This window comes from Mytilus californianus, unplaced genomic scaffold, assembly GCF_021869535.1.
Source record: "Mytilus californianus isolate M0D057914Y unplaced genomic scaffold, xbMytCali1.0.p SCAF_25, whole genome shotgun sequence".
Taxonomy (NCBI): domain Eukaryota; kingdom Metazoa; phylum Mollusca; class Bivalvia; order Mytilida; family Mytilidae; genus Mytilus; species Mytilus californianus.
The window spans coordinates 2,230,291-2,242,509 of NW_026262674.1; the positions used below are offsets into that span (position 1 = coordinate 2,230,291).

Genomic DNA, 12,219 nt, shown 5'->3' on the forward strand with positions numbered 1-12,219 from the left:
GGCATGATACGGGTTATGTTCTCATATATTTTATGATGGTATGATACTAAACCCTTAACGGGAGGGATTGTGCATGATTTTCATATGATGAAGACATAATCTTTCAATCAATTTAATTGAGGTCTGGAGCTGGCATGTCAGTAACTGCTAGTAGTCCTTTGTTAATTTATGTATCATTGTCATTTTGCTTAGTTCCTTTTGTTACCTATTCTGACATCGGACTCGGACTTTTTTTAAACTGAGTTTTACTGTGCGTATTGCTGTGTGTTTGTTTATTCTACATTGGCTAGAGATATAGGGGGAGGGTTGAAATCTCACAAAACATGTTTAACCCCACCGCATTTATGCGCCTGTCCCAAGTCAGGAGCCTCTGGCCTTTGTTGGTCTTGTATGTTTTTAATTTTAGTTCATTTATATGTTTTGGAGTTTAGTGTGACGTCCATTTTCATTGAACTAGTACACCTGTTTGTTTAGGGACCATCTGAAGCCCGCTTCCGGGTGCGGGATTTTCTCGCTGTGTTGAAGACCCACTGGTGGGTTGTTGTCTTTTTGACACATTCCCCATTTCCATTCTCAATTATACTAATAAGGTTCATTTCATTTGGTAATGCATTTTTTATTTAAAAACTACAACAAACCATTATTACCTGTTTTGCATTCACAAGTTGGACAGTTTTTTTCATCATATACATTTCCAAATGGACAGAATACTAAACAAACAGATGGGCATCTCGGTTCTGTAAAAAACACAAATGTATTTATACAAATGACATATTTGTGCTATATATATTTATAGATGGTAAGCTGATGATGATGATGAATGGCTGCTTAACGGCCAGCGGCAAATTAAAAGCATATTTAGGAAGGACGAGAACATTTTAATTTAATATAAATATCAACCCTGCTTTGTACTAGACCGACACTCTGAGCCGATTTTTAACATACTATTTCACAAGGTAACAGTCCGCAATAAGAGATGTAACCCTACCCGGACACATTATTCCGACTCCGAGCAGACCAGTCTTTGCTCTTACTCCTTAACATCGCGTTCTTAGCAGAGAAGCAGCAAAGACCAATTTTAAAGTCTATGGTTTCACCGGGTCGGGGTTTGAACCCATGACCTTTCCCACTAGAGTCGAACATGCTAGCAAGAGAGCACCGATTCGGTATAAATACTTGGAGAAGAAGGGAAGAAATAATTAAAGTACTTGAAGAAATATAAATTTATAATAAAGGAGAGGCGAATGATACCAAAGGGACATTCAAACTCATAAGTCTAGAATAAACTGAGACCGTCATGGCAAAAAAAGAAAAAGACAAAATGACAAAAAACAGTATACATAACACAAAATAGAAAACAAAAGACCAAGCAACACGAACCCCACCAAAAACCGGGGGTGATCTCAGGTGTTCAGGTGCTCCGGTGCTCAGGTGCTATAATGATAATCAGATTATCCTGTGTGATAAGGAGAAAAGTAGGCGTCAATTGAAAAATGTACATATAATCATGTTTCAAGTTTGTTCCGGTAGGTATTTATTTAAACGTCTAAAGCAAATCAATGCATATATATAGAAATTAAATTTTATACTTTGTTCTTATACACAGTGGTTTTTATTCTATCATACTCCTTGCAATATCTTAACTTGTTAAGAATTTCAGAAAAACCGGGGCCCGAACAAACCTTCCTGACTTCTTCTATTTATCGTTTCAATTTAGATATAGTCCTGCACTACATTTGTCTCTATCAACTTTGACACTGAAAGAAAGATATAATGTCACGTTCTCTAGCCCGGAGAAGTTTGAATGATAATGTAACACATTGATGATAGTACAAACATGAGGTAAGACAATGGGATTATTATGAAAAGACAAATCCATGAACTACAAGGATCGAAGGGCATCGAAATGTAAAAGAATGATTGACTGCATTGGATATATAAATACACAGACACGCATCCAATCTTATGTTTCACGTGGGGTATATTTCATGTCGTTGCACATTAAAAAAATAATAATAAAAGAGAGGCGAATGATACGAAAGGGACATTCAAACTCATAAGTCTAAAATAAACTGACACCGTCATGGCAAAAAAAGAAAAAGACAAAATGACAAAAAACAGTATACATAACACAAAATGGAAGACAAAAGACCGAGCAACTCGAACCCCTCCAAAAAACCGGGGGTGATCTCAGGTGCTCAGGTGCTCAGGTGCTATAATGATAATCAGATTATCCTGTGTGATAAGGAGAAAAGTAGGCGTCAATTGAAAAATGTACATATAATCATGTTTCAAGTTTGTTCCGGTAGGTATTTATTTAAACGTCTAAAGCAAATCAATGCATATATATAGAAATTAAATTTTATACTTTGTTCTTATACACAGTGGTTTTTATTCTATCATACTCCTTGCAATATCTTAACTTGTTAAGAATTTCAGAAAACCCGGGGCCCGAACAAATCTTTCTGACTTCTTCTATTTATCGTTTCAATTTAGATATAGTCCTGCACTACATTTGTCTCTATCAACTTTGACACTGAACGAAAGATAGTATGTCACGTACTCTAGCCCGGAGAAGTTTGAATGATAATGTAACACATTGATGATAGTACAAACATGAGGTAAGACAATGGGATCATTATGAAAAGACAAATCCATGAACTACAAGGATCGAAGAGCATCGAAATGTAAAAGAATGATTGATTGCAATGGATATATCAATACACAGACACGAATCCAATCTCATGTTTCACGTGGGGTATATTTCATGTCATTGCACATTAAAAAAAACATTTGCAACACATTTTACTTTTATCTTACTCTTTATCTATAGAGGCAGTGGAGCGGAAATGTGAGTTCATTCGACTGAAATCAAATTTTTGGTTAGTAATGATGAAATATTTTCAGCTCTACCTTAAATAACAATCAATAATAAAATTGAGAATGGAAACAGGGATTGTGTCAAAGAGAAAACAACCCGACCAAAGGCCAGAAAACAGCCCAAGGCCACCAATTGATCTTCAACACAGCGAGAAAATCCCGCACCCGGAGGCGAGCTTCACCTGACCCCTAAACAATAATGTTCACTACGTCAGCGAAAATGGACGTCATACTAAACTTCGAAACATTATAAATTAATGTTTTGAATAATGAAGATACTTTTACCCTAACAACCGAAAACATGAGCGACTTAATTATTCAATTAAAGTGTGCCACTTGCGCTTTGATTACAATTGTAGAAATAAAATCAAATCAGAGAATCGTGTTTAAGGACGTAAATAAAAAAACTCTTTTTTATGATTTCAGCACTAATAACGATATTATCAGAAAAAAATACATCCTAGGATCCCTCGTTTTAGAAATTTACATGACTAAGACTGATTTAATATGAAGTCCTATGTACTAATAACTCTCGTATGACATCTCGTGCCTATCTAAAAACGTAACAAAAATCCTTATAATATAAATGAACTCATCAGATGCAGATACTAGGATTGAAATTTTGAACGCCAGACTCACGTTTCGTCTAAAAAAAGAATCATCAAACACGGGGCCGATTTTGTATGTATGCCAATGAGACAACTTTCAACTAGAGACCAAATGACGCAGATGTTAACAAACTTTAACCCTGTATTCATATACTTTTTTTTATATTTTTCATATATTATACTCACTACATTCACATGTTTGACAGCCATTAACGTCAATCACGTAACCGTACGGACATGGTTCGCTGCACCGTACAAGAGGACATTCTGAAAAAGATGTGCACATTGTAAGATGTCGTCCATCACTTGATATGTTTATAAAGTTTGCTTCCATTTGAATTTCCCTATTTTACAAAATTTGATGTAAAATCGTATATCAGTAAAACTTCACTTCATATCACGTTATTTAATTTTAAACCAAACTTCATTTTTTGCACTGTAATCTCTTAATTGTATATATTGTTTTGTACTTAGTATCGGACAATATTGTAAATGCTGATTATTTATAGTTGTCTCATGCTTTTGCAGCTATACCACATCCCCATATTTCATATTTACAAATAACATGTATCATAAATCTCTTTTTATGTGTGTAACATCATTTATATATGTAATTTGGTGAGTGTTACAATTGGTTTACAGTAGTTGGCTTTTTCAGAATCAAAAGAACTATGGGTAATCTCATTGTTCGTACACCAGTATGAAAACACCGCTACGTCACTGGTTGAATTTCCATTAAATGTGACGTTTTCAACCAATCAAAACATTTTGGTGTACGTATTTAAAAATATTACACATAATACATTAGATTCTGCAACGGTGAATTAGGACGCTGTTTAGCATACCATAAGGACAACAAACTCCACTGCCGCCTGCTGAAGGTGTGTTGCATTGATATCGATCGGGACATCTTTGTTGACCTGAACCACAGCTGACTGATCCTAATGGACTAACATTCCCCTTGCATCCTACAATAGAAAACAAAATGTGAAAAAGAGGCAAATGATACCAAAGGGACATTCAAACTCATAAGTCGACTACGTCATGGTTAAAAAAGAAAAAGACCAAAAGATAAACAATATTACACAAAACACAACATAGAAAACTAAAGACTGCGCAACACGAACCCAACAAAAAATGGGGGTTATTTCAGCTGCTCTGGACGGATAAGCAGATCCTGCTTTACATGTGGCGACCGTCGTATTACTATGTTACTATGAGTTTCCAATGGATAGATAACGTATATTCAAAATCTCTACCACAAGCTGGACATTTGGCTTGACTTTGATTTTTTTTTTTTATTTATTATAAAACAAGAATAGCCAAAATTCTCTAAGGCAAAATCAAAAAAGGGGAAGTCCAGAAAAATTGGCAATATCTAAACGTTATCAACCAACGAAACGAGTGGAAAAACGGGAGCGAGTGGATTAAATTCAAATGCCAGATAACAACTATTTAAAAAAAAAACAATCAATATTTCAAATGATCACAGTGTTTCAAAACAACAGTTGATCTTCATCGTTGTTATTCTACATCTATGTAGATTTTTCTTTTAAAATTCTAAATGACGATTTTGTATAGAGATTTAAATGCTACATGTATATTTATCGATATTCAGATGCAGTTCATCGACGTCAAAATGCGTGCAGAATTCCATCAAAATCCCAAATATTACCCACCTACGAACACGAATCCGTAAATTCATATGAATAATCAGTTTTAACAAAATGATGACATTTTTTATATACTTGAATGACTTAGTTTTACTATATGGACTTTCATTTCAAACGATAATCCTTTTATTTTAAAGAAATCTTCTGAAATGTACTGCAATTGAATTATTGTCTCCCCGAACTCTCATTCGACGACACTTTTCTTAACCAGGACACCTCTCGTTATATATTCTAGAATTGCACCACAGCGAAAGTGCGAAGGGGAATCCGTGACGGAAGAGAAAGTTAACACACGTGAAAATAAGATAGTATTAACTGATTATGAAAGAAAAACTAATAATATACCACATTATTTAACAACTGTTAGGACAAAGATTAATCAACAAATGCGAATGCAAGGAACAAAAAGTACCCAGTTATAATTTGATGTAGTAAAAAATATATAATCAGGCTAATTTCTTTTTGTATATTATCTCACATTTTAAATCTATACAATAGAACATCGATACCTGTTTTGCATCTACATGTTGGACAGTTGTTTTCATCAAGAACATTTCCAAAGGGACAGGATATAGCACAAACAGGTCCACATCTAGTTTCTGTAAAAAGCGTTTAAGTGTTAACATTTATTACATTATTTTAAAAAGCCTTTTCTAATATGTTAAATTTAAAGTTACGTAGGTGTCAATCGAAACATGTACGACTGATAGAAGAAGAATCGAGTTGAGAGTACAAACAATAGTGTAGTCTAAAACAGGAACAGATTAATAAATACGCAGACATTTCTGGCAAGAATGCGTATTTCCAATTAAAGTCTCGTGTGGGTTGAATGTACTTTGCACATTAAAAAAACTTTTTTCTATTTATCGTTTAATTTAGATCTAGTCCTGCACTACATTTATCCTTTTTTCTTTAACACTGAAAGATATATAGAATGTCATGTACTCTAGCCCGTCAATAGGAGAAGTTTGAATGATAATGTAACACGTTGATGATAGCACAAACTTGTGGTACCACACTAGGATTATTATTAAAAGAGAAACCCATGATCTACAACGATCGGAGAGCATCGAAATGTAAAAGAATGATTGATTCCATTAAGTATATAAATACACAGACACGCATCCAATCTCATGTTCCACGTGTGGTGACTTTCGTGTCGTTGCACATAACAAAACCCACTTGCAACACATTCCACTTCTATCTTACATAAACTCTTTATCTATAGAGGCAGTGGTGCGAAAATATTAGTTCATTCGACTGAAATCAAATTTTTGGTTGGTAATTATGAAATATTTGCATCTCTATCTTAAATAATAACCAATAATAAAAACAGGGAATGTAGCAAAGAGACAGCAACTCGACCAAAGAGCAGAAAACAGCACAAGGCCATTAATTGATCTTCAACACAGCGAGAAAATCCCGCACCCGGATGCGGGTTTCAGCTGGCCCCTAAACAATAATGTATACTAGTTCAGCAAACCTGGACGTCACCCTAAACTTGGAAACATTATAAATCAATGTTTTGAATAATGAAGATACTTATACCCTAACCACTGAAAACACAAGTGACTTAATTATTCCATTAAAGTGTGCCACTTACGCTTTTAATACAAGTTGTAGAAATAATGTCAAATTAGAGAATCGTGCTTATGGACGTAAATAATAAAACTCTTTTTTATGGTTTCGGCACTAATAAAGGTATTATCAGAAAAAAAGTACACCATAAGAACCCTCCTTTTCGAAATTTACATGACTAAGAATGATTTAATATGAAGTCCTATTTATCAATAACTCCCGTATGACATCTCGTGTCTATCTAAAAACGTAAAAAAAATCCTTACAATATATAAAACTCATCAGATGCAGATACCAGGATTGACATTTTGAACGCCAGACGCACGTTTCGTCTACAAAGACTCATCAAACACGGCGCAGATTTTGTATGAATGCAATTGAAACAACTTTCAACCAGAGACCAAATGACGTAGATGTAAACATACTTCAACCCTGTTTCCAAACACGTTTTTTTTTAATATTTTTCATATATTATACTCACTACATTCACATGTTTGACAGCCATTAACGTCAATCACGTTACCGTAAAGACATGGTTCGCTGCACCTTACAAGAGGACATTCTGCAAAAATGTGCACATTGTAAGATGTCGGTGATCACTTGATATATTTATAAAGTTTGCTTCCTTTTGAATTTCCTTTTTTTACAAAAATTTGATGTAAAATCGTTTATCAGTATTTCTTCACTTCATATCACGTTATTCAATTTTAAACCAACCTTCATTGTTTACACTGTAATCTGTTAATCGTAAATATTGTTTTGTACCAAGTATTGGACACTATTGTAAATGCTGATTATTTATGCTTTTGTAGCTATACGACATCCTAATATTTCATATTTACAAACAACATGTATCATAAATCTCTTTTTATGAGTTAAACGTCATTTATATATGTAATTTGGTGAATGTTACATTTTGTTTACAGCAATTGGCCTTTTCAGAATCTAAAGAAATAAGGGCCATCTCGTTGTTTGTACACCAGAACAAAAAAAAAACAATGCTACATCAATTGAATATGACGGTTTTAACCAATCAAAACATTTTGGTGTACGTTTTTGAAAATATTACACAAAATACATTAGATTCTATAACGACGAACTAGGACGCTGTTAAGCATACCATAAGGACAACATACTCCACTGCCGCCTGCTGAAGGAGTGTTGCATTGATATCGAGCGGGACATCTTTGTTGACCTGAACCACAGCTGATTAACCCTAATGGTTTAACATTCCCCTTGCATCCTAAAATAATATACAAAATGTGAAAGAGAGTCGAAAGATATCAAAGGGACATTCAAACTCATAAGTCGACTACGCCATGGTTAAAAAAGAAAAAGATCAAAAGATAAACAACATTACACAAAACACAACATAGAAAACTAAAGACTGCGCAACACGAACTCCGCAAAAAACAGTGTTGATCTCAGCTGCTCTGTTACTATGAGTTTCCAATGGATCAAAATCTCTACCATTGGCTGGTAAATTGGCTTGACTTTGATTTCTGTTTACATTTATTGAGATTTTTCTTGTACACTGACAAATGTATAAAGTCAAAGTACACAAAGTATTGAAATTGTGTGAGCAGTAGAACCTATTATTTGTGTGAGCAGTAAGAACCTATTTTTTGTTTAAGCTGTAAGAACCTATTACTTGTGTGAGCAGTAAGAACCTGTTATTTCAAAATTCTAAATGACGAATTTGTATAGAGATTAACATCTTTATTTATATTTATCGATATTCAGGTGCAGTTTATCGACGTCACAATGCGTGCAAAATTCCATCCAAATTCCAAATATAACCAAACTACGGATACGAATCCGTAAAGTCATATGATCAATCAAATTAAACAAAAAGATGACTATGTTGTATATACTTGAATTACTAAGTTTTACTACATTACGCGTGTATATAGACTTTTATTTCAAACAATAATCTTTTTTCATTTTAATGAAATGTACTGCTATTGAATTATTGTCTCTCCGAACTTTCATTAGACGACACTTTCCTTAACTAGGACACCTCTCGTTATATATTCTACAATTGCACCACAGCGAAAGAGTGAAGGGGAAACCGGGACGGAAGAGAAAGTTAACACACGTGAAAAAAAGATAGTATTAACTGATTCTGAAAGAAGATATAATAATACACCAAATTATTCAACAACTGTTAGGACAAAGATTAATTAACAAATGGGAATGCATGGAATGAAAAGTACCCAATTATAGTTTGATGTAGTAAAAAATATATGATCAGACTAATTTCTTTTGGTATATCACCTCGCATTTTAAATCTATACAACACAACATCATTACCTGTTTTGCATCTACAAGTTGGACAGTTGTGTTCATCAAGAACATTTCCAAAGGGACAGGATATAGCACAAACAGGTCCACATCTAGGTTCTGTAAAAAGCGTAAATTTATTAACATTTATAACATTATTTTAATAAGCCTTTTCTAATATGTTTATAGATTTTTTGAGAAGAAACTACGAAAGAATATAAATACTTAATGAAATAGAATTATATCATTACATTCAGATTATTCTGGACGATAAGGAGAACTAGAAGGAACGTAAGTGTCAATCGAAACACGTACGGATAATTGAAGAAGAATCGAGTTGAGAATACAAACGACGGTCTAGTCTAAAAAAGGAACAGAATCGAAACTAAAAATTGTGCATCCCAAACCACTGAAAACCAGGAATGAACTCAGTCAAATTATCCATAAAAGCTTTCTAACGATTTACAAATATGCAGATATTTCTGGCATGAATGCGGATTTCCAATTAAAGTTTCGTGTGCGTTGAATGTTCTTTGCACATTAAAAATATTTTTTTCTATTCATCTTTTAAATTTAGATGTAGTCCTGCACTACATTTATCGCTTTTGTCTTTAACACTGAAAGACTGATAGAATGTCACGTACTCTGGTCCGTGAACTGGAGAAGTTTACATGATAATGTAACACGTTGATGATAGTACAAACTTGAGGTAAGAGACTAGGATTATTATGAAAAGACAAATCCATGAACTGCAATGATCGAAAAGCATCGAAATGTACAAGAATGATTGCCTGCATGGGATATATCAATACACAGACACGCATCCAATCCCATGTTTCACGTTGGGTGAATTTCATGTCGTTTCACATTGAAAAACACTTTCAACACATTCTACTTCTATCTTACAGAAAACTCTTTATCTATAAAGGCAGTGGAAATGTTGGTTCATTCGACTGAAATCAAATTTTTGGTTGATAATTATGAAATATTTGCAACTCTACTTTAAATAACAATCAATAATTAAATTGAGAATGGAAACATGAAATGTTTCAAAGAGACAACAACCCGACCAAAGAGCAGAAAACAGCCCAAGGCCACCAATTGACCTTCAACACAGCGAGAACATCCCGCACCCGGAGGCGGGCATCAGCTGGCCCCAAAACAATAATGTACACTAAGTCAGCGAAAATTGACTTCATACTAAACTTTGAAATCAATGTTTTGAATAATAAAGATGCGATTACCCTAACAACCGAAAACACCAGCGATTTAATAATTCAATTGAAGTGTGCCACTTTCCCTTTGATTAAAAGTTGTAGAAACAAAGTAAAATCAGAGAATCATGATTATGGCCGTAAGAAAAAAACTGTTTTCTTATGGATTCGGCCCTAATAACGATATTATAAAAAAAAAAGTACTCCAAAGGAACCCTAATTTTAGAAATTCACATGATTAAGAATGTCTTTCCTATTTTGGGGAAATTTCAGAAATTCAAATGTGACGTCACACTTTTTTGCATTGATCTCTTTGGCTAAATCGGCTGTGAATTTTTTATGTGCTGGTTTTAGTTGTTTTATGTATCCGTTTTTATTCTGTAGTTAGTCACCACTTCGGTGTTATCATGTATATTAATTATATAGTCTTTTTTATATAAATTTACTGTTTGCTAAAGTATGAATTATTCTAAATACTAAGGATTTTCTTATCCCAGACATATAACCTTAGCCGTATTTGACACAACTTTTTTGAACTTTTGGTCCTCAATGCTCTTCAACTTTGTACTTGTTTTGGCTTTCGAACTTTTTTGATCTACCGTCACTGGTTAGTCTTGTGTGGACGAAACGCGCGTCTTGCGTGTTGAATAATAGCTTATATTCGTATGTTTCTCTGTCCTATATGTTCTCCTATGTATTTGTATTGTAGTCCTGTCATTTAATGTTGTCATTTTAATGTTATATTTAACATTGCCATAAAAGCGGGAGGTTTGGCTAGCCACAAAACCAGGTTCAACCCACCATTTTTTTCTTAAAATATCCTGTACCAAGTCAGGAAAATGGCCATTGTTATATTATAGTTCGTTTCTGTGTGTGTTACATTTTAATGTTGTGTTTCTGTTGTGTCGTAGTTCTCCTCTTATATTTGACGTGTTTCCCTCAGTTCTAGTTTGTAACCCGGATTTGTTTTTTTCTCAATCGATTTATGAATTTCGAACAGCGGTATACTACTGTTGCCTTTATTTAATACGAAGTCTATTATTAACTCTATTAATAACTCTCGCAGGACATCTCGTGCCTATCTAAAAAATCCTTTCTATATACATGATATAAATGAACTCATCAGATGCAGATACAAGGATAAAAATTTTGTACGCCAGGCGCATGTTTCGTCTACAAAAGACTCATCAAACACGGATCGATTTTGTATGAATGCCAATGAGAAAACTTACAACCAGAGCCCAAATGACGTGGACGTTAGCATACTTCAACCCTGTACCCAAAATGAAAAAAAGGATTAAACGATTTTCATATATTATACTCACTACATTCACATGTTTGACAGCCATTGACGTCAATCACGTAACCGTAAGGACATGGTTCGCTGCACCTTACAAGAGGACATTCTGAAAATAATGTGCACATTGTAAGATACTAATGAATATCTGAAATTATTCATAAATATGAAATGCACCAGTACTATGAACTACTAGTAACTACAAACTGTTCGTTTTAAAGTTTGGCCTTGCACAGATCATATTCGTTTTTAAAATTTCGTCCCATCACATGATTTTTTTATGATATTTGTTCCTTTTCATTCTTCTCAAATTTTATGTAAAATCGTGTATCAGTATTACTTCACTTAATATCACGATTTTCAATACACCTTATCACTTTTTGTCCGCTATTACTGTACATCACAAAGGTTCCTGTGACATTTTGTTGTCCCAATAGAAAACGTCTGACGCCACAAAGGTAAAATAATTGTTGTATGACGTCAATAGTTCATGTGTCGCTTATTTTAGGGTCAAGTGTCGCAGATTCCCAAAAAGCGATTAGGACTATTCTAAACCAACCTTCACTGTTTGTACTGTAATATGTTAATCGTTTACTAGTATATTGTTATTATACCCAGTATTGGACAATTTTTTTATTGTTGATTAACATAGATTGTAATGGATGTAAAACGTATAGAACAGAATC

General features: G+C 33.9%; 1 protein-coding gene across 1 annotated transcript in view; it reads right to left on the minus strand.

The window, feature by feature from the left end:
• LOC127732525 (cysteine-rich motor neuron 1 protein-like) overlaps positions 1–12,219 on the minus strand; it is a 319,989-nt gene that overhangs the window by 281,951 nt on the left and 25,819 nt on the right. The window contains exons 14-20 of the mRNA XM_052241553.1: positions 11,562–11,642; positions 9,053–9,142; positions 7,860–7,982; positions 7,221–7,301; positions 5,671–5,760; positions 4,334–4,456; positions 3,675–3,755 (exon numbers count right to left, since the gene is read on the minus strand). Coding sequence (XP_052097513.1) covers positions 3,675–3,755; positions 4,334–4,456; positions 5,671–5,760; positions 7,221–7,301; positions 7,860–7,982; positions 9,053–9,142; positions 11,562–11,642 — 669 coding nt within the window. The remainder of the gene's footprint in view (positions 1–3,674; positions 3,756–4,333; positions 4,457–5,670; positions 5,761–7,220; positions 7,302–7,859; positions 7,983–9,052; positions 9,143–11,561; positions 11,643–12,219) is intronic.